The 24,065-nt window shown below is 49.0% G+C and overlaps 1 protein-coding gene across 10 annotated transcripts in view; it reads right to left on the bottom strand.

The window, feature by feature from the left end:
* Nucleotides 1-3,118: 3,118 nt before the first annotated feature.
* Nucleotides 3,119-24,065, bottom strand: part of LOC146854297 (uncharacterized) — a 175,933-nt gene continuing 154,986 nt past the window's right edge. For all 10 annotated transcript variants that reach the window (XM_085652085.1, XM_085652082.1, XM_085652089.1 and 7 more), the window contains one exon: nt 3,119-3,333. In XM_085652085.1, the coding sequence (XP_085508211.1) occupies nt 3,292-3,333 (42 nt within the window). In that variant the 3' untranslated portion in view covers nt 3,119-3,291. The remainder of the gene's footprint in view (nt 3,334-24,065) is intronic.

Below are 24,065 nucleotides of genomic sequence, written 5' to 3'. Positions count from 1 at the left end.
GCCGGAACTGCAGATTCACCAGCATCCAACCCTCCACACCACCAGCCAGAGAACCCAACCACCTCCGCTGCATCCTCCTCAACACCCGCTCCGCTCGCAAGCACGCCATCAAACACTGGGACCTCCAAGACTCCACTGCCCCCGACGTCGCCTTCCTGACCGAGACCTGGCTGAACGCCACCTCAGCACCAGACATCGCCATAGCCATCCCACAGGGCTACAAGATCTCCCGCAGAGACCGCACCAACGGAGTGGGAGGAGGAATCGCCATCATCCACAAGGACTCCATCAAAATCTCAACGAACACCGATGACATCCTCACCACCGCCGAGCACATGCACTTCCAGATCCACACCGACCCCAACACCACCCTCAGAGGAACTCTCATCTACAGACCTCCCGGACCCCACCCACAGTTCAGTGACACCATCGCCGACCTCATCAGCACCCACGCCCTCGCTTCCACGGACTACATCCTCCTCAGGGACCTGAAATTCCACCTCGAGAACAACAACAACGCCAACTCCACCGCCCTGATCGACAACCTCGCCAACCTCGGACTCAAACAGCTCGTAACGACACCTACTCATGCCGCTGGACACACGCTCGACCCCATCTTCTCCGCAAGCCCCCACGTCTCCTTCAACCACACCACCGAACCACACTGGACCGACCACAGATGCGTCCACTTCACCTTCAGAAAACCCACCACACACCACCGCACCCAACAGCTACCACGCCGCTGCTGGGGCAAGGTCACCGAGGACCAACTGACTACCGCCCTCGTCCTGAGACCACCCACCGACCCAGACACCACCGCGACCAACCTCACACAGTGGATCAACAACTGCGCCAACACCCTCGCCCCTCTCAAGACCTCTACAACCAACCACACCAACAAGAAAGCCGCCTGGTTCACAGAGGACCTCCGGATCTCCAAGCACACCTGTCGGAAGCTGGAGATGAAATGGCTCCACGACCGAACACCAGACAACCACACAGCCCTCAAGAGCGCCACCCGCAGACACCACCAACTCATCAGGACCGCCAAGAAGACCGCCTTCAAGGACCGCCTAGACAACAACGCACACAACACCAAAGAGCTCTTCAGCATCGTGAAAGAACTCTCCAACCCCAGCTCCAACACCAACGACATCCCGCCATCTCAAGACCTGTGCGACTCCCTGGCCACCTTCTTCCACCGCAAGATCACAGACATCTACGACAGCTTCAACCCCGACCCCCCCGCACCCACCACTGAGTCCACCACCCCTGCGACTACCACTCGCACCAGTCGCCTGACCGTCTGGTCCAGCGTCAGTGACGAAGACCCAATCAAAACCATGAACTCCATCCACTCCGGATTCCCATCGGACCCCTGCCCTCACCACGTCTTCAACAAAGCCAGCGCAACCATCGCGCCCCACCTTCGGAAAACAATCAACTGTTCCTTCGAGACAGCAACCTTCCCAGAAAGCTGGAAGCACGCCGAGATAAACGCCCTTCTGAAGAAGCCCAAGGCGGACCCCAAGGACCTCAAGAACATCCGGCCCATCTCCCTGCTCCCTTTCCCGGCAAAAGTGACCGAGAAGATTGTCAACAAACAGCTGACCCGCTACCTCGAAGTTAACAACATCCTGGACCCTTCCCAATCCGGTTTTCGCAGCAACCACAGCACCGAGACACTGCCCTCATCGCCGCCACTGACGACATCCGGACCCTGATGGACAAAGGAGTAACAGCCGCCCTCATCCTCCTGGACCTATCAGCAGCCTTTGACGCGGTCTGCCACCGCACCCTATCAGCACGCCTCCATGACGCCGGTATCCAAGAGAAGGCCCTGGCCTGGACCACATCCTTCCTCTCTGGCAGAACCCAGAGCGTCCGCCTCCCACCCTTCCGCTCCAAAACCACCGAGATAATCTGCGGCGACCGACAGGGATCCTCCCTCAGCCCAACGCTGTTCAATATCTACATAGCCCTCCTCGCCCACATCGCACGACAACACAACCTCATCATCATCATCATCTCCTACGCCGACGACACCCAGCTAATCATATCCCTCACCAAAGATCCCCACACCGCCAAAGCTAACCTCCACAGAGGAATGAAGGCCGTAGCTGACTGGATGAAGGACAGCAGACTGAAGCTGAACTCAGACAAGACGGAGGTCCTCATTCTCGGACCCACCCCATCAGCCTGGGATGACTCTTGGTGGCCCACGTCACGAGGCACAGCCCCGGAACCCACGGACCACGCACGCAACCTGGGGGGTCATCCTCGACTCCACTGTCTCCATGACCAGGTAAGTCAACGCCGTCTCCGCGTCCTGCTTCAACACCCTCCGTATGCTCCGCAAATGGATCCCCCTCGACACGAGAAAAAACATTACCCAGGCCCTCATCACCAACAGACTCGACTACGGGAACGCCCTCTACTCAGGAACTACAAACAAGCTTCTGAGACGACTCCAACGCATCCAGAATGCCTCGGCCCGACTCATCCTTGACGTCCCCCGCCGCAGCCACATCACACTCCACCTGAGAGGCCCGCACTGGCTCCCCGTCAACAAAAGGATCACCTTCAAGCTCCTGATCCACGCACACAAAGCACTGCACAACACCGGACACCTACCTCAACAACCGACTCAGCTTCCACACCCCCACCCGAAGCCTCCGCTCAGCCAACCTCGCCCTCGCCACAGTTCCCCGCTATCCGAAAAACCACCGCCGGCGGCAGATCCTTCTACCTCGCCGCCAAGACCTGGAACACTCTCCCCACCATCCTACGACAGACCCAGGACCTGCTGGCCTTCAGAAGACTCAAGACCTGGCTCTTCGACTAGTAGTACCCCCCTCCCCCCCCCCCTCCCTCGAGACCCTCGCGGGTATGTAGCGCGCTTTACAAATGCAGTGATTGATTGATTCTAGGTTGAGGTCTTTCAGTATGGCAAAAGCTGAAGCACGAACCGTTCAGAACTGGTTTCTTTTTTTCTGTGCATCAATTCTCGGAGGTTTTTTGATTTAGTGGTCTCCATGTACAGAAAGACAGAACTGCTGAAAAAAACAAAAAAAAAAACAAAGAAACTGGCAGGAAAAGAGAACTCATTTTCACAGTCTAGTTTGTCAACAAGAACATGTTTACACTGCATTTGAAAGACAGCATTATCACTAGTCGGTCCTTTCTTCAGAGTGCCTCTCCTGTTGGGGTGAGTACCAGAACAGCATCACCTACATTCTAGCTCCGGTGATGTTAGTACACTCTTGACTTGGAGTGGTCCCAACGGAGTGGTCAATCAACATCTTCTAAGTCCATGACCGAAAAGGCCTTTTCCTGAAAGGGTGAGAATATGGCAGAGATTAATAGACAGAAGAAACCGAGGCACAGCTATCATCCGCTTACTCACATTCCGCTGGAAAAGTCCTGGCACGAGACATCCTCCTCCAATTTATTTTTTAATTGACTGTTCATCAGTCTTGGCAGGAGAAAGAGGGCTCTAACTAGATAAATGTATAAATGCTAAGATGCCTACTGCTGAGGCTCCTCAAGGGACATAGAGACTTGCATCCATGACACCTTGAAATCTACCATGGAGGATTAGAGTAAGTTACTAAGAGGAACAATAAAACATGCCACCTGTGGTCTCTACAGATCTCTGCTCTTTGTAAGGATTGAAATAATAAATCTACATATATAAATAAAGGAACCTGCTCAACATTCAGTAAAGTAAGTGGTATGACGCCAGTTAAATGTCAGCATAACCCTTTCAACAGTTTCCAGTTTCAGTTCTTCCAAATGTCTTCTACAAGAGGATCAGAACTAGGAGACAATTCAGGTCTCCCAAAGGTGCTCAGAGAAGGAGAGAATTCGTGGGGAAGTGGGAAACACAGGAGTTATCAGGAACAGAGCATAAAGTACCGTAAGTCAGGATTAAGGGAGGTAGTCGGAGCCCAAATACAAGAAGCAAGCATTTGGGTAATTTATAAACTAAAAGCTGTCCAATCAAAAGGGGGTGGGAGGGACAATAGAGTATTATTTTAGTTTTTTTCAATATTGAGGGGAGAGCCATCATTTTACCGATGGACATTTAGACCAATGTCTCTCAATTCTTTAATTAGCTTTCACTTTGTTTTTTATTAGAGGTTTTGTAGTGTTATAAACATGCAACTTTTCGGCAGACATTCCCACCTTTTACCACATCCTGTAACCTCCTCTTAACAATATGAATTCTTCAACCCGGCAGCCAGTGAAAACATCACACCCTCACAGGAGCTGTGCAACAGCCAAACTGACCTCTTCCATGTCAAGATCGCAACCATATACAGTAACTTTGAACCCCAACCCACACCTATGACTTCAACAGATAGCCACAACAGACACGAACCACAGATTGACCACCTGGAACCTCTTCACCCCGGACACCACCTCCACCATGAAATCCATCCAGTTGCGAGCTCCCACAGACCCATGCACGCACCACGTTCAGCCTCAGAAATCAAAGGATCGGCCAGGAACTCACCACCCTGCTCCACACCTATCACCACTGCAACATTTCCTGATGCCTGTTAACACTCCTAGTAAGACCACTACTCAAAAATCCCTCCGCTGACCCCATTGAACTCAACCTACCAGTCAATCTCCCTACTCCCATTCCCAGAGAAGTTACTGGAAAAGATAATCAACAAGCAACTCAGGACACCTAGAACAGAACCAGCTACTTCATGCCTCCCAATTTGGCTTCTGTAGTAATCACAGCAGCAAAACTGCCCTGTTCGCAGCTACTGACGGCATTCGAACATTCCTTGACTGAGGATAAACAGCAGCTCTGAGCTTTCGACCTCTTGGTAGCCTTCGACACCATATCCCATCACACACTGATTGAAAGACACCACCACGTTGGCATCCAAGGGGACACGCTCAGATGGATCACCTCTTTCCACACCAGAAGAACCCAGAGGATCCATTGCCCACCTTTTACCTCTGGACCAAAGGAGATCACCTGCGGTGTCCCCCAGGGCTGATCCCTCAGCCCCAACTCTTCAACGCATACGACCCCACTGGCCAACATCATCAGATCGCACGGTCTCAACATAATTTCCTATGCAGACGACACCAAACTCATCCTCTCACTCATCTACGACCCCACCAACAGAACCAGCTTCCAGACACATAGCAAGTGTTGCCGACTGGATGGGAAATAACTGCCTGCAGGGGAACACAGTTAAAACTGAAGTACTGATTTTCAGCAACACATGGAATGACTCCTGGTGGCCATCAGACCTAGGACCCGCACCCACTCCCTCCGACCATGCCAGAAAACTCTGAATAATCATGGACAACAAGCTCACCATAAAATCATAGATCAACGCCATCTCCTCTGCCTACTATCTTACTCTGCACATGCCACGCAAGATGGATTAGTTACTTACCTGTAATCCTAGTTCTCTTCCAGGGGTATCTTCATCAAAGTCATAAGCATTAGAATATTCCCGCCCATGCACGGGACCCCGGAAACACTATATTATGTGCCCCACATATATATAACACTATCTATATATCTAGTATCTATATCTATATATCTAGTATCTATATCTATATATCTAGTATCTATATCTTTATATCTAGTATCTATATCTATATCTATATCTGCAATATCCCAGAGACCAACGGAAGTAACGGTCGAGATGCAGTCTTCTGGTGAAGAGTCTCGAAAATTACTGTCGTCGTGACTTGAGGGACAGACATCTCAATATTCAGGCTAATAAACACCAAAGCTGAATCTTCTTTTTCTTCGTCGACGGAGTGGGCGTCGACGAGCTCGACGACGTCTTCGTCGACGACACAATCTTCGTCGACGGAACCTTTACCTTCTTCGTCGATGATGAAGTAATGGGCAAAATAGAAGTCACCGCCCTCGAGGTACTGATGGTAATCGTCGACGAGGATAACGTCGACAGAACGCTCGTCGACGACGAAGCAGCTGATGTCGTCGTCAGAGTCACCGTCGACGAGCTAGAAACAGCAGATCTCGTCGTCGGGAGGATCGTCGACGAGGCGGACAATCTTTTCCCAGAGGAGTGGGAAGTAGACGCCTCAGCAGCCTGAGAACAGTGTCCCTTAGGCGACAAAGCAGTAGGTGAGACAGCAGAAGTGGCAGCTGTCAGAGTCAAAGATAGTTTCTTTTTCTTGAGGAAAGGAGATAGTAACTCCTGCACACTACTGCGCTTAGAGGCTGGTTGAGAACGGCCAGAAAAAAGACTTTCAACATCAGAGAGTGGGTTATCCTTATCCTTCAGTCTCTGTAGCCATAATAACAGGCGGCCTTCTCTGTCCTTTAAAGTTTTTGTAGAAAAGATTCTACAAAATTTACATTTTGCCACTTCATGGTCTGGGTATAAACAGTAAATACACTTACTGTGTGGGTCCTCAGAAAATAAACGCAGCTTTCCACACGAAGAACATGGTCTAAACAAAGATTTCTTACTAGAAGACATCCTGACTGACAAAAACTGAGCAGAGCTCAGGGAGACTCCCTGTCACACGACGTGCGGTAGAAAATCTGAGGTGAGAAGCTCTGAGGAGAAGGTTCTAGAGAGGGGCTGACGCCTGATTGGCTGGAGTTCGGACTTACATAATGACAGAGATAGACTACAAAAGTCTTTTGTCTCTCTCCATTGTATTCCTATGGAGTTTCTCATATAAGTACACTATGGGTGTTTTTTTACACCTGTATAAGCTAATTATGTGATTTATGTATATATTTTGCTATATATATTGCTATTTTATTTACCGTGGGACTCCCACTCCGACGACGGGGAATATTCAAGCATGTGAATCTATGAAAGACACCCTAATACTGGAGAACATGCATTAGAAACAGGAGAAACAATAAAAATTGTTTGGAAAACTGTTTTAATGCTCAGCAAACAGTAGAAATTCTCATAAACTACTGAAAGCATAGGAAGCTCCCAGGCTGCATTGCAAATACCCAGTCCAACAAGACTGAAAAGCTAACCTGTAGCTGCATAGCAATAAACTGACACCGTGCCTTTAAGGCACACCTGACCCCCCCAGCTTCCCATCATGCCTCAGGGGTGACAGTTAGGTCAGTTCTTTGTGGAGACTGAAAAAGCCATGGTACAAAGAGTTAACAATATGTTCAAAATATAACAATCCTTTGCCCGGGGAGGCGGGAGGGTTGCTTATGACTTTGATGAGGATACCCCTGGAAGAGAACTAGGATTACAGGCAAGTAACTAATCCTTCTCTTCCAGGGGATCCTCATCAATAGTCATAAGCATTAGAATAGAATAGCGAGCCTCACCTCATCTCCCTGCAGGCAAAGGGGAAAACAGAAAAGTGATCAGTAAGCTTAAAGAAACCAAGTTCGGATAGAGCAAAAACTATCCAAACAGATTCCTCAAGGAGGCTTGGCCTACTTGAGCATCAGCCCTGGAATCAGATTCTAGGCAGTAGTGCCTCGTAAAGGTATGAACCGATTTCCAGACTTGCAGATCTCTGACATTGGGACGTCATGTAAGAAAGCAACTGTGGCCGCTTCCCCCCCTAGTGGAATGAGACTTAGGAGGCAACGGTAAGGGTCTTTTCGCCAGCTGGTAAGCTAAGGTAATGCAGGATACAATCCATCTGGAAATGGATCTCTTAGCGGCTGGGAAGCCTGTTCTCATAGCGCCATAGTTGACAAATAACTGATCTGTCTTCCTTATACCCTTGGTACTTTCTAAGTAGATTTTAAGCACCCTCTTGAGGTCTAAGGAGTGAAGAGACCACTCGGCTGGGGTCGCTGGATTTGGGAAAAAAGATGGAAGGGAAATGGACTGATTGATGTGAAAATCAGACACCACTTTAGGGAGAAAAGAAGGATGCGCCCTTAACACTACTCTGTTATGGTGGAAAACAGTGTAAGGCTCATTGGAACACAGCGCTTGGATCTCGCTTACTCTGCGCGCTGATGTAATGGCTACCAGAAAAGCGGCCTTCCAAGACAAATGCTGCAAGGAAGCTCTGTGGATTGGCTCAAAAGGTGGGCCCATCAATTTAGATAACACCAGGTTCAACTCCCACGGAGGAGAAGGGTTTCGAACAGGGGGGTACACTTTCTTCAACCCCTGTAAGAAGTCCTTGACCACCTGCATCTGGAAAAAGGAGGGCTGACTAGGAGACTTCCTGTACGCCGTAATGGCAGATAAATGCACCCTGATAGAAGCATACTTTAAACCTGATCTTGCTAAGTACAGAACGCATACGACGCTCTTGTGGAGGGTCTTTTCGCCGATTTCAAAATATGCATACAATCCGGAGGCAGATTTAAATGTCCGTATTGCAGGACCTCAGGAGCCATGCTGCCAAGTTCAGTGAGGGAAGGTTGGGATGAAGAATCCTCCGGCCCATCTTGGTCAGCAGGTCCTGCCTGCAAGGTAGTCTCCTGTGTGGAAGTACCGACAGATGAAGAAGGTCCGGGTACCAGCACTGCCGTGGCCAGTCTGGAGCTATCAGAATCATCGTCATGCTGGATCTGAGTAGCTTGGACACCACCTTCGGGATCAGGGGCAGAGGAGGAAAGGCGTAGGCAAATGTCCCTGACCAGTCCATCAAAAGCGCATTCCCTGGTCCCTGGACGGTGGAATCTGGACGCGAAGGTGTGGCATTTTGCGTTTGTCGTCTGCGAATAGATCTATCTCCGGACGACTCCAACGATGGAAAAGGTCCGCCACCACCTCGTCGTGTAGCACCCAGCCTGGCTGACCTTCGAAATGCCTGCTGAGTGCATCTGCCTTGACATTTAGTTCCCCTGGAAGGTGTACTGCCACCACCGAGAGGTTCCGGGCGAGAAGCCAGTGCCAGATTGCCTGTGACTCCAGGGAAAGAGGACGCGACTGTGTTCCACCCTGTTTGTTTAGGTAGAACATGGTCGTCGTGTTGTCGGTCTGAACCAGGACCGAATCGGACTCGATTGCTGGTAGGAAGGCTTTCAGAGCAAGGTGGACTGCTCGCAGCTCCAGCATATTGATGTGGAAGTCTGTTCCTTCGCCGACCAACGTCCTTGTATCTGAAGGCACCCCATGTGTGCCCCCCAGCCTTGCAGAGACGCATCTGTCACCACGGATTGCATTGGAAGTGGTTGGTGAAAAGGGACTCCAACCATCAGATTCCGCTGCTGAGTCCACCATGTGAGAGGATCTCGCCTCCTGGGAGAGACATAGCCGATCTTCCCAGCGACCTGTTGCCTGATCCCACTGATCCTTCAGAGTCTGCTGCAAAGGCCGCATCCTCAAGCTGGCGTTGGGGATGAGAAAAATGCAGGACGCCATGGATCCTAGCAGGGATGCCACCTGTCTGACTGTCGGATTCCGCACCTGGAGCAGAAGCCTGCACTTCTGTATCATCGAAGACAGTCTCTCCGCCGAAGGATACGCTCTTCCCACGCTTGTGTCCAGAACGGAGCCAAGGTAGTAGATGGACTGAGTGGGATGCTGCACTGACTTCTCCATGTTGACATGAAGGCCGAGATTGTGCAACTGTTGCAGGCAGATCTGGAAGTTCTGTCTCACCTGCAGCGGAGATGGACCTTTCAGCAGCCAGTCGTCTAGGTATGGATAGACGAAGAGACCTTTTCTGTGAAGAAAAGCTGCCACCACTGCCATGCATTTGGTGAAGACTTGAGGAGCCGACTTGATTCCGAAGGTCATGACCTTGTATTGATAATGTTTGTGGCCGACCACAAACCGCAGGTACTTGCGATGACGTTTTGTAATGGAAATGTGGAAGTACGCATCTTGGAGGTCCACCGAACACATCCAATCCCCCACTTGCAGATGTGGACATATTTGGTGAAGGGCCAACATGCAAAACTTTTCCTTGACTATGACCTTGTTCAGAAGTCGCAGGTCCAGGATCGGTCGAAATTTGTGCTCCTGATCTTTTTTGGGGACAAGAAAGTACCTGGAGTACACTCCTTTTCCTCTTTGAGAAGGTGAAACCTCTTCTATAGCTTGCTTTTGAAGAAGAGACCTCACCTCCTTTCGAAGCAGCTTTAACTGGTGCGGACGAGACTTTTTCGGGGGCATGTCCTTTGGAAGCGCACGGAAACATAGCGCATATCCATTGCGCAGTATATTCAGCACCCAGCGATCTTTTGTGATGCTGTCCCACTCTGCCAGATGTTGTGAAGCACTTCCTCCCACTGGAGTGGGCAACGGCGGCAGAGGAAGCCACTGCTCATGACTTCCCTCCTGCTCTCGCCGTGGTAGAGGACTGCTGCTGGTGACCCCCTCTACCTCTGTTGGACTTTCCTCCCAGAAACTGTGACTTTCCCTGGGTCTTATTCTGGGACCACTGAGGGGTTTGAACCCTCTGTTGAGGCCCCTTGCGCTGGTTGGGTCTGTAGCGGCGTCTGAATTCCTTCTTTTTCTCCAACCCAACCGCCTTGAGGGAGTCCAACTCGGTCTTCATCCTATTCATCTCTTCATCTGCGTGTGTGCCGAAGAGAGAAGAGCCAGAGAATGGAAGGTTCAAGATTCTCTGCTGCGCATCTGGCTTTAGTCCTGTTAGTCTTAACCAGGACGATCTTCTGGCGCATACTCCATGCGCGTAAGAGTGCGCTGATGGCACCGCTCCATCTGCCGCTGTGCTAATCGTTTGATTTGCCACCAAAGATCCCTCAGTGACTATCTCCTCAAAATCCTTTTGTCCTCCTTTGGGAGCTTGGATTTGAACCACTCCAACGAGTCCCAGAGCGCTCGGTCATAACGGCCTAGCAACGCAGCCGCGCTGGAGTCCTTAAGGGATGCAGCCGCAGAAGTGCAGGCTTTGCGACCCCACGAGTCCTGAGATCTCTCTTTATCTGGTGGGACAGAAGAAGAAGACGATACAGCATGAGTCTTTCTTGCTGCCGCTACGATGACCGAGTCTGCAGGAGGGTCCATCTTAACGAAGACCGGATCAGAGGTAGCCGGCTTATATTTCTTTAGGATGCGAGCCGGCACCGCTTTGATGGTTGCTGGAGTTAAGGTGTCCACGACAGGGTCAAGGATCCCAGAGACCAACGGAAGTAACGGTCGAGATGCAGTCTTCTGGTGAAGAGTCTCGAAAATTACTGTCGTCGTGACTTGAGGGACAGACATCTCAATATTCAGTTTCTGAGCACCCCTCTGCAGAACCTCATAGTATGTGTTGTCGTCGTCTATGAGCGAGACCCTGGAGACCGGCCTGTCCGATAGTGTGGGGGGGGGGGGGGGCACGCTCTCCTCGCCTGGGGGAGCGCGATCTAGAGCACTGTCTCGCAGGTGACTTCTCGTGTGCATGTCTGGGGGGACTCACTCTGTCCACTTCGTCCACCAATCTTTGAAGAGGAGATCTATGCACCAGACTGGTATACACTTGCAATCTCCTTGTCGCCCCTGAGTCCCGCCATTGACGCTCAGGCAGCAGCCATCTCGGTGACAACTGAACCGCAGAAGGGGTCTCGCGTTGTCTTGATGGAGACCTGCGGACATGGCTAGCAGCTTCTCCATGTGAGACCCTGCGGGGTGGCTGACCTTGAAGAAGCCCCTTTGGAAGAGTGATAGGACGAATGGCGCGAAGCTGACTCAGTCACTAGGACCACAGATCCATCCCCAGACCTCACCGAGGCCTGTCTCGACGTCGAGCGTGCCCTCAACGTCGTTCGTGGCTCCTGCCCTTCCACTTGTTGGGCCTCCCGTCTGCTCGACGACGAACGTAGTCTCGACGGCGACAGGTGCCGATGAGAAGCAGGCGAAGAATGCTGCCTCGACGTCGAAGTGAAGCCGACGACGGAGGGACTCTCGACGCTGAACGTAGTCTAGATGACGGCGGAGCTGTGTCCAATCTCGACGTCGACTGCCTGCGCGACGACGGCTGAGGGGTATCTCTCGCCCTCGAACCCGAACGTTGTCGAGACGACGACGGAGACCTCATTCTCTACGCCGATCGTCGCCTGGTTGACGACGGCGGAGGGTCTCTGTTCCTCGATGCCGATCGTCGCCGGGTTGACGACGGCGGAGAGGTCTTGTCTCTAGACGCCGAGTTGACGACGGCTGAGGGGTCTTGTTCCTCGACGCCGATCGTCGCCGGGTTGACGACGGCGGAGGATCTCGAGTCTTCGATGACGTACCTTTTCTCGACGGCAAGCCCGCTGTCGAAGGTAGTTTCTTAGAAATATGACCCACCTGAAGATTTTTTCAGCGCCGAGCCCGACGCTGAAGTAGAAGGACGCGAGGACTTTCTTCTAGAAGGCGTTCTAGACCTCCTGGAGCCCTTCCTTACCGGAGATCTTCCTCTAGATGATTTATCTGCCGGGCCATACAGGCGAATTCTTTCACTGTCCTTCGAAGTTCCTCTGGACAGGTTCTGGCAGTGAGTGCAGCTCTTAGGATCATGATCCTCCGGTAGACAAAGAATACAGACCCTGTGAGAGTCAGTCTTGGCCTTTTTGCCACAAGAAGGGCAAGAGTCAAAAAGAGATGGCATTTTAAGAAATTAAAAACTGCCCAAACCTGTCAGAAAAGACAGCTTCTTACTTCAAAAGGTGAAACACGTCGAAGTAAGGAATAAAAGTTGTAAAAAGTGAAAAGATTTTCTGACAAAAATCAGAAAAGAGTGGAGCTGTGTTGCCAGGATCCTTCCTGTAGGAGCCGGAAAGAACAACTGACCTGTCACCCCTGAGGCATGATGGGAAGCTGGGGGTCAGGTGTGCCTTAAAGGCACGGTGTCAGTTTATTGCTATGCAGCTACAGGTTAGCTTTTCAGTCTTGTTAGACTGGGTATGTGCAATGCAGCCTGAGAGTTTCCTATGCTTTCAGTGGTTTATGCGAATTTCTACTGTTTGCGGAGCATTAAAACAATTCCTTACAGCAGGATTCAGCTCCGGTGTTCATTAGGCTGCAAAATATATATATATATATATATATATATATATATATATATATATATATATATGGCACATATAATGTAGTGTTTCCGGGGTCCCGCGCATGGGTGAAAATAGATTAATGCTTATGACTATTGATGAGGATCCCCTGGAAGAGAACTTCAAGTGGCTACCCCTACACACACGACACAGGCCCTTATCACCAGTCACCTGGACTACGGCAGTGCCCTCTGTTTGAATTGCCACACACCACCTACAGTGACTTCAGACCATACAGAACACCGCAGCCAGACTCTTCCTCGGCCTTCTCCGACAAACCATTATCACACCCCAACTCAGACAACTCCACTGGCTCCGTGTACAGAAGAAATATCAATTGAAGTCGCTGACCCAATCACACAAGGCTCTACACAATCAAGGACCCACCCATGTTAACCACCGCCTGAACTGCCACCAACCGTCGAGAAGACTAGGCGCCACCTCCCTTTCACTTGCCCATACTCCCCACATCTACCAAAGAAGCAGTGGAGGATGCTTCTCCCATAGCGCAGCATAGTCTTTGAACACCCTCTCCACACAACTCCAGACCATAACCTCACTTCCAGAATGCTGCATGGCACTCGAGCTGCCTGTTCAAATAAACCTTGCGGACCTGCAAAGTGCCTGGATACCCTACCGGGTGACTAGCCGTGCTTTATAAATCCTGATTGACTTCACCGAAGATGGCCATAAACTGTAATTCTAAATTAAGACATTCCACGTAAAGGTTGTAAAGTGTGTGGGGGCTAGAATAAAACCTTGCAGAACACCAAAGGGAGAGATGAAAGGTTCGCGATCTTAACTATATTATACCCACTCTATAAGTAGGATTGAAACCAGTTTAAGACAGTGCTGTCAATCCGCATTCTGTTGCGTAGAGTTTTAATAAAGGTAGCAAGGAAGATCACATGGCCCGGAAGGACTAGGATGCAGTGGCTTCCTTTGTACATGGTTTTCAGGGCACTGGGGGTGAGGGGTGTATGGCGAGTGGTGAGCGTGGGGGGGCATGTTTAGTCAATGTGATCCTGTAATTGCAGAGCTCTAGCCGGAGCTGGTAATTTGCACTCACCCAGTAAATACACAATCCGAGTGGCATGAGTGACATGCAGTGAGAGGAAGGACTGAGACGGAGTAGTACACGGAGAATTGTGAAGCACAGGTGTATTGTGGGCTGTCTTCCACTCCCAATGCTACATGTAGTTCAGCCGTGGTGGCGACGGGCCAGTAGTGAGTCGGAGGCTGTACTTCACCCACTATTATGGTTAAGAGCAGTGGGTGGCTGTGACTGGTGGGGAGTGCTCATGGCCACCACCCCTTTGATTACCATAGCTGCCTGTGGAGTTGAGGGGGGGCCAAAGGCCATGCAGAAGTCCATGAGGCCCCACAGCTTACTTCACTTCTTGCTCTACATAACCACTCATGCAAATGATGGTATAGGCCTGTGCAGGTTTCTGTTTAACAATAGCCAGGTACAGTGGCAGCTTCGGCTTGGTGAGTAAGAAACTGTCAGTGCTTGTGAACACCACCCCAGTAATGAGATAATGCACAATACAGAGAATGGGTGAAGCTGAACCAAAACAGAACCAGCTAACTTCTGACCAGTGGAAGACCAATTAGCACTGAGCCATGGCTAAACGCTAACCCAACGGTGCAGTTGGTGGAGAGTTAAACCTGATAGCAATCCACCACAATCCTGCAGAACCTCAATGCAGATCAAGACAATCAATGTTGCAGACTCGACCATACTTTATCATCTCACTGAGCAGTTGAGAGCCAAAACAAAGGACTAGATGGAGTGGAGCAGCAAATCTCTGATCCAACAAGAAGTTGCTAAAAATGTAGAAACCTTTTATTGTCATCGCCGCCAAAAATGAAGACCTGGAGGCAAGGTCATGTCGCATTGCAGGCCTGTGTCCACCAATTTTGGTTTGCTAAAAACCTTTTGTTTGGGTCCTTTAAATTGCTCAAATTTCAAACCTTGAAAGTGGAGCAGATGAATCAATATCTTGCTCTTAGACACCCCCTCACCCCCTCCTGGGTACTATTCTGCACCCACTAATTGCACACTCAGTTTTCAAGATTGGGACACCACATTATGCATGTCCAGAGAAAAGGCACACTACAATATCAAGGGTCAACCACTTTCATATACTCAGGCTTTATCCTCAAAGTCCTGGCCCAAATCTAATGGCATGAAAGAACTGCTTTGTTCAAACAGTATCATTTACCCAATGCAATGCCTGGCCAAGCTAGGGGTCAAAATCAATAGCATGATGCACTCATTGATTCTGGCAAGCTTGCAAAATTCAGCAATACCCATGTCCGTTTGCAGAGTGTTGGCCAGCATCCCCCACACCATTGATGGATAGCCAATTGACCTGAACCAAAGTTTTCTGAAGAGGGAACAAGTGACATTGACAAAGTATTTGTATTCCTAGTCCTGCTGTGGATTGGGGAATGGGGCCAGAGGGCCACACACAATTGAAATGGAGGTGGGATTGGTTTAAAGATGCTTTTGAGTGCAGCGTATCAAGGCTTCCAATTTGAGAATATGCATGGTAGGGTAAACAGTCACAGCTAGTTATTCGTTTGACTGAATAAAGCGATGGACTACTTTTGCTCTTTGTCTCTAGGTCTGGATCCAGACGAGCTGCCCACACCCACACATTCTCATCACTAGTTATGGTAGAACCTTATAGTTACATGGCACTCAGGAAGGGTCACTGATAGTTGGAGGTATCGGTATATGTCTATGCTACGTGAAACAGGAAATTGGTGGAGCGTCAGATGGCTGGATTTTAGAAGCCCACTTCCCACAGTAGAGACATGAATTGGAGAGAGTTAATCAGGTTGATACTTATGCTTCACTGTAACCAGTTACTTTTAAAATTTAGGATTTTAGGGGCTCATTAAGATCTTGACAAGATAAGTCCATAGTAATCTCAGGAACATAGTAGCCGGGAGGAGGTGCAGTTCAGTCTTGTGCCCCAATGGGCCCACACACCTCACAGACAATTGCCCATCGTTTATTGCCCAGAGACTGGTTGTCATCAGGCGGAAGCAGAGGTGCTTTTATGCTCTGTATCCTGCAAGGGTGACCAGACCAGGAATGGCTAGCTAATCTATACCAGGTTTGTTTAGAGCATTTCTCTCTTTAAAAAAAAAAAAAACCTCTATATACAAACATGTCCACAAGCATTTGGAGACTGTTTTAATTGCTTTCCTTTTTGCTTTTGTTTGTTTTCCGTTATGTACCAAAGGGCAAATTCACTGCTGTTTGTTCATTGTTCAGGACATGTGTCTATTCACACATCGTGAAGCTTCACTGTAGGTATCAAATGGCTTGATAGAGCCCTTGGTTTAAGTAAATAAAAAAACATTTCCAGGGCATCCCCCAGCACAGTTCGTGCAGCAGTTTCCTTACCCAAGGTCTGATTTAACTCTAAAAGGTCTTTGTTTGGATATGCTCCTTCAGGTGAATGTGTTTTATATTAGTATTTAGCTTATTCATGGTAGCATGGTCAATGGTTTGCAGTTATTTAATCTATGTAAGAAGACCGTTTCTTTAACAAGGCTTGACCTGTCCTTTTTCCTCCAGACACTCTGGGAATGATCCGGTCTGAAGAGAACAATCAATGACCTATTGCCAAAATAGATTGAGAGTCACTAAAGGTTGGATTAGGGAGGAAGAAATGGGCTATTCAGAATGTGAGTACAGGCACAGCTTTCTCATGGTTTTCTTTAGAGAGAACCAAGATATGCGGTCAAATGTTTACGATTTGTTAGAGAATTTCCCTAGTAATTCTTTGTTAGAATACAGGACCTTTTCAATCGCTCCTTCGCCGTTAGTATTTTATGATAAAAGAACTTGCCAAAAACTTCACACTTCTCATTTGAGATCTCATAATCTGTGGTGTTTTAGGTATTTTGTGGAATTGCTTCTTTGGCATATTCTTTTCCTTCCTTAAGACATTAAGGATATTTTTTGTGATTTAATTTAAATAAAATTGTAAAGCGCACTGTGTCGTGGCGCTAGAACTAGGGTTAACCTGAGGGATTGCTATCAACAGGGGCATACTAGAGTATGCAGCCAGAGCGTAAGGCTCTTTTCTCAATTCCATGAAGTCAGGAAAAGCCTTTAAAGCAACCAAGAGTGAATTTCAAAGCTTTGTAACCTAAACAGAGAAGGAACAACCTCCTCGTTTTGAACGACAAAACATGGCTACCACCAACAAGAGAGCATATCCAGACCTCCAGGACTGTCGTGGGACATAATGAACTATAATGCAGAGTGACTTAAACATAATCAGTTTCTTAATGGAGAGCCAGTTAAGAGCGCCCAATGCTGCTGAGGCAGATGCACTACACGGCCAGTGCAGTGCCAATTAAGCGGACGCGGTCTGATCACGTTCCAACATCCTTAGCGTAGTAGCTGCGCAAAGGAAAACTTCACAATAATCCAGGTGCTTAAGAATTGTAGCATGGATAACTCTTGGGTGAAAAGTCTTGGGGTACCAGGGCCAGTAATTTCAGCAACATCAAGGCAAAACAGGTCAAGGAAAGACGATTAACTTGGCCAAACAGTGAAGGAAAGGAATCAAACTGAAAGCCTGTGTTCTTCACAGAAGAGACTGGGTTTGGCATTGATACCAGAGCGGCAGGTCAGAGGTCTAGCAGAGATGCCAGAGCTAAATATAATCTTGATATGACTATAATCTGTTTTTAGCACTGAATTTGGGAGAGTTATCTGAGAGCCAAGGGCCAATGCTAGTTTACAGTCCTGAAACTTCGTGGCTGTGAAGTTGTAGAGTGTTCAATAGACATGACCAATTATGTATCGTCCATGTAACACATGAAAGAAAAATCAAATTGGTCACTGGGTGTACACACACATTACAGCAATCAAATGATGGACGGAAGGCTGACCATGCAAACATTCTCCCCCAGTCAAAAGATCTGGGTTAAATCCATTGTTCTTTTGCCCACTACACCACCCCAGTTTGGACCCAGCCATATGCAAATCAGTCTTGACCCTGTGCCCCATGGGAACAGTCCAGACTGAACTGCCAGGCCAGGTCCTCCCTGGACCGGAAACAAGCATCCTGGGACCGGTTTCAGGGTATGTCACCCTTCTTCAGCCAGGCTAGCTTGAATCCAGTGACACAGTAAGCAAGGGACCCATGCCTGGGCACAGGGTCAAGACTGATTTGCATATGGCTGGGTCCAAACTGGAATAGTGAGCAATAAAAACGATGGATTTAGGCCCATATCGGTGTACTGGGGTGAATGTATGACATTGTTCTGCATTCTGTCCATCAATGGTTCTTTTTGCATTTGTCACCCCGAGTGGGACGGGTATGTTCAGACACGAGTCCCGTGCTCTCCATGCCACTGGAGTCAAGCTATCCTGGCTAAAGAACGGTGAAGGGATTAGTTACTTACCTGTAATCCTAGTTCTCATCCAGGGGTATACTCAAAGTCATAATCTATGAATAATCCCCGCCCACGTAAGGGATCCCGGAGCATATAGAAAATACATATATATGCATATGTGAAAACATATACATGCAGCCTAGAATGTCTCAAACATGGCAAAATGCTGAAAATTACTTATGTTTGCATTGTAGTACCCCTAACCCATAAGGAAAAAAGGAAGCACTAAGCCAATTGTCAAACAATGCTTTATTGCCATAAAGCAAACTTGTAATTGCAGGCGTTTGCCTGTAGGCTGCAGTAGAGTATCAAGAAAACAAAGAAAACTGACACCTTGCCTTTAAGGCATTAGAGTAGGGGTACCGTGCCTTTAAGACCTGCAGGAGACCCCTTGCTCCCATGATGCACCACAGGTGACAGTTAGGTCAGTTCTTTTTGACGGTGCACACGCACCTGAGTAGATCTGCAATCAATAAACAGTAACTTGAGGAGAATGCTCATCCGGGGAGGTGGGTGGGTCGCTTATGACTTTGATGAGTATACCCCTGGATGAGAACTAGGATTACAGGTAAGTAACTAATCCTTCTCATCCAGGGAATACTCATCAATAGTCAATCTATGAATAGATTAGCAAGCCCATACCCAAAACCTCGCGGATGAGCAATAAAGCATCTAGAACATGCAGTAACATCACATTCACATAGCAGTTATGCATACAAATTCCTTAAAGAGGCCTGTCCCACCTGGGCGTCGGCCTGTGCGTCTGAATCTAGGCAATAATGGCGTGTAAAGGTATGTATAGAGCGCCATGTAGCTGCTTTGCAAATTTCAGAAATGGGAACGTTGCGAAGGAGAGCTACAGTAGAAGCTTACCCTCTAGTAGAGTGTGCTCTTGGTGTAACCTGTAGAACCTTGTGGGCCAGTTGATAAGACAAGGCTATGCAGGAAACAATCCATCTAGAAATAGACCTTTTGGAAGCAGCCAGCCCAGTATTTGTTGGACCGTAATTGACGAAGAGCCTGTCAGACTTTCTAAGCGAAAGGGTTTTAGCAAGATAAAATGTCACCACCCTCCGGAGGTCTAGAGAATGTAAAGCTCTCTCCGGGGGGGGGGCTTGGGGAGTGGTTGGCTGAGGAAAGAAAGTGGGCAGCGTGATAACCTGATTAATGTGGCAATCCGAGACCACCTTGGGCAGGAAGCTCAGATGAGTACGTAGTACCACTCTATTGGCGTGGAAAACAATGTAAGGTTCCTTGCAGCACAGTGCCTGAATCTCACTTACCCTGCGGGCAGAAGTGATGGCTACTAAGAAGGCAGCCTTCCAGGTCAGATGCTGCAAGGACGCCTTATGAATAGGTTCGAAAGGAGCCCCAATCAACTTAGAGAGAACTATGTTGAGCTCCCAGGGAGAAGGAGACCTCACTGGTGGAAATACTTTAAGCCCTTCTAGGAAATCTTTGACTACCGGCATCTGGAAGAATGAGGCCTGGGTAGGAGATTTTCTATAAACTGTGATAGCAGCTAAGTGGACTGATAGAAGTCTACTTTAAACCAGACTTTGCCAAGTGCAATAAGTAGGGGAGAATAACCTGTTCTGGACCCTGGATTGGATCAAGAGCGTTCTCTACACCAAATGTAGCACCTCTTCCACTTGAAGGCATAAGACTTCCTAGAGGAGGGCCTTTTTGCTTATCGAAGAATGTTCATACAGTCCGCCGGAAGATCTAAATGTCCGTACTGGATGGCTTCAGGAGCCATGCCGTCAAGCGAAGGGAGGGGAGGTTGGGATGGAACACTCTCCCCTGGTTCTTGGTTAGTAAGTACGGCAGGCAAGGCAATCTCCGGTGTGGCACCTCTGACAGCTGGAGGAGATCCGGATACCACCACTGGCGGGGCCACTCCGGAGCTATTAGGATCATCCTTGCTCTGGTCCTGTAGAATGTCTGTATGACCGCTGGGATGAGAGGGAGAGGAGGAAAAGCGTACAGCAATGTCTGCGACCAGTTGATCAAAAGTGCTTTCCTTTGTGATCCCTTTTGGGGAAACCTGGAGGCGAAGACGGGGCATTTTTTGTTTGCTGCGTCTGCGAAAAGGTCGATGTCCGGTACTCCCCATTGCCGGAAGATCTCTTGGGCGACGTCTTTGTCTACGAAGTCTCTGCTGAGACAGTCTGTCTGCACGTTCAGGGTTCCTGGCAGGTGTACTGCGATGAATGAAAGACCTTTCGCCAGTAGCCACCGCCAAACGGACTGAGCTTCCAGAGACAGGACTCGTGACTTAGTGCCTCCATGCTTGTTCAGATAGAACATAGTTGTGTTGTCTGTCTGAATCTGAACGTGGCTGGTCTGGATCGAAGGATACAGGGATTGGAGAGCCAGATGGACTGCTCGTAGCTCCAAAAAATGTGTGTTAACTTCTTTCGGTATTGGACCAGAGACCTTGTACCTGAAGCTGGTCCATATGAGCACCCCAGCCCTGCATTGGGGCATCTGTGACCACTGTCTGTTTCGGAGGCGTCTGATGGAAGGGGACGCCTTGAAGCAGATGGGAGCGTTTCCTCCACCATCTGATGGAGTCTCGGACGTCTTGATGGAGAAAAACAAGATCTTCCCAGGGACCTGACCTCTGCGACCACTGATCTTCTAGCGCTTGTTGTACAGGTCGCATGTGAAGGTGTGCATTGGGTACAATTTAAATGCACGAAGCCATCGACCCCAGAAGTGAAGACACTTGCCTGGCTGTGGGAAATGGTGTCGAGAAGTGTGTGGCATTTCTGAAGCATGGATAATAACCTCTCCTCCGAAGGACACACGCTTGCCTTTGCAGAGTCCAGAGAGGCGCCCAGATAGTGTATCCGCTGAGTGGGATTGAGGACCGACTTTTTGTAGTTGACTTGTAATCCCAACGACTGTAGTAGACTGAGGCAGAACGAGAGATGGCTCTGGAGTAGAAGAGGAGTGGAACTCTTCAGGAGCCAGTCGTCTAGATGGGGATAGACCAAGATCTTCCGCTTGTGGAGGAAGGCAGCTACCACCGCCATACACTTGGAGAATGTCCGTGGGGCAGATTTGAGGCCAAACGGCAGAACTCTGTACTGGTAGTGCTGGCGAGAGATCTGACACCTGAGGAATTTGAGGTTTCACTGAGACAGGAATATGAAAATAGGCGTCCTGCAGGTCGATGGCACACATCCAGTCTCCCTGGTGGAGGTGCGGGAAGATTTGATGCAGGGCTAGCATTCTGAAGTTTTCCTTCTTCACAACTCCGTTGAGGAGACGCAGGTCGAGGATGGGTCTGTACTCTTTGACTACTCCTCGCTTTTGAACTAGAAAATAGCAGGAGTATACTCCTTTATTTCTTTGGAGAAGAGGTACTTCCTCTATGGCGTTCTTGGAGCGGAGCGTAGCTACTTCGTCCACGACCCCTTTGTTGGAATTGGTCTCTGTTGGTTCTGAGAGGACCATTAAGGTGTTTGAACACGCTGATGAAAGGAACGCTTGTCGCCCTGACGAAAGCGCTTCCGATACTCCTTGCGCTTCTCCAGCCCAACAGCCTTGACGGTGTCCATCTCTGCTTTCATTTTGTTCATCTGGTCATCAGCGTGAGCACCAAATAAGGATGAACCGTTAAAATGCAAGTTAAGAATTTTCTTTTGAGCATCGGGCTGGGAGTATCCATGGGCGACGAGGTCTGAAGCATCTGCAGCCGCACTTATGATCTGATTGGCTACAAGCCCACCCTCAAGGAGAATTTTGTTGAAATCCTGTCTGTCTTCCCTTGGAAGCTTTTCAGCGAATCTGGAGAGTGAATTCCAAAGTGAACGATCATAACGCCCCAGAAGGGCTGAAGCACTCGCCACTTTCATGTATGAAGCAGATGTGTTGCATATCTTCCCGCCATAGGAATCCATCTGCTTACTGTCTTTCTCTGGGGGGGCGGAAGAGGAAACAGACACAGAGTGCGACTTCATGCCAGCCGCCACAATAACTGAGTCCGCTGGCGGGTCCGCTCTTAGAAATAAGGGATCCTCGGCTCAAGCCTTATACTTTTGGCTATCCTTGAAGGCACAGAGCCCACCGTAGCAGGAGTGAGAAATGTGGCCATAGCTGGCTCCAACAGTCCTGGCACCAACGGAAGCAAAGGTCTGGGCGCTGATCGATGATGTAAAGTATCAAATATAATCGATGTGGGAACCACAGGGGTGTGCAACATGATGTTCAATTTCTGCGCACCTCTACCCAGGGCCTCAGAGAAAGTAGCAATGTCATCAATAGGAGATACTCGTGGAGGAGGAGTGGAGGAAAAGGTCGGAGAATAGTCCCAGACCGAGGACCTCGTGGAGAAAGACCATGTGGGTGATCTTGTGCGTTGCCTCTTGTGGGAGCGGTCACTGATGAGCCCTGGACCGTGACCTGTGTCTAGGAGATCTTGGCCTTCTGTGATGAGAAGAATGATCCCTGGATTGTGACCGGCGTGTAGAAGTTGACCTTGGCCTACCAGGAGGAGACTTGCTCCTACGCGGAGAAAACCTTGAGGGTGAATACGTGCGTGAATAGTCCGAGCCTGGACTTCGGCAGCCACCTGTACCCACATTCTCCAACCAGCGAGGTGAAAGTCTAAACTTCTGTCACCTTGGGTGATTTCTTCGGAGAAATGGATTAGTTACTTACCTGTAATCCTAGTTCTCTTCCAGGGGTATCCTCATCAAAGTCATAAGCATTAGAATATTCCCGCCCATGTGCGGGATCCCGGAAACAGTATATTATATGTGCCCCACATATATATATCCATACATATATACCTATATGTATACACAAGCAATTGCAGCCCCTAACACCCTAGAGCTGAACCATGCTGTAAGGAATTTCCACTACATATAAGAAAATAGCATTATAAACATGAGAAACAACATTATAACTTGTTTGGAAACTGTTTTAATGCTTAGAAAACAGCAGAAATTCTTAGAAAACACTGAAAGCATAGGAAGCTCCCAGGCTGCATTGCAAATACCCAGTCTAAAAAGACTGAAAAGCTAACTCATAGCTACATAGCAAAAACTGACACCGTGCCTTTAAGGCACACCTGACCCCCACCTTCCCATCATGCCTCAGGGGTGGCAGTTAGGTCAGTTGTTCTTTGCGGAGACTGAAAAGTCATGGCACAAAGAAAAATAACAACCTCTGAAAATTATTACACCTTTGCCCGGGGAGGCGGGAGGGTTGCTTATGACTTTGATGAGGATACCCCTGGAAGAGAACTAGGATTACAGGTAAGTAACTAATCCTTCTCTTCCAGGGGATCCTCATCAATAGTCATAAGCATTAGAATAGAATAGCGAGCCTCACCTCATCCCCCTGCGGGCAAAGGAAAGAGAATAAACAGAGAAGGAACAGTATGCTCAGATAGCTCAGCTACCCAAACAGGTTCCTCAAGGAGGCTTGGCCTACTTGGGCATCCGCCCTGGAATCGGATTCGAGGCAGTAGTGCCTGGTAAAGGTATGGACCGATTTCCAAGTGGCCGCCTTGCAGATCTCTGCCATTGGAACGTCATGCAAGAAAGCTACTGTGGCCGCTTTCCCCCTAGTAGAATGAGCCTTAGGGGCCAAAGGTAAGGGCCTTTTCGCCAGCTGGTAGGCTAGGGTAATGCAGGAAACAATCCATCTGGAAATGGATCGTTTAGCC

Source organism: Triturus cristatus, chromosome 4_1 (assembly GCF_964204655.1).
Source record: "Triturus cristatus chromosome 4_1, aTriCri1.1, whole genome shotgun sequence".
Taxonomy (NCBI): Eukaryota; Metazoa; Chordata; class Amphibia; order Caudata; family Salamandridae; genus Triturus; species Triturus cristatus.
Note: the sequence above shows the minus strand (reverse complement) of the source record. Positions and strands in the feature narration are given on the sequence as shown.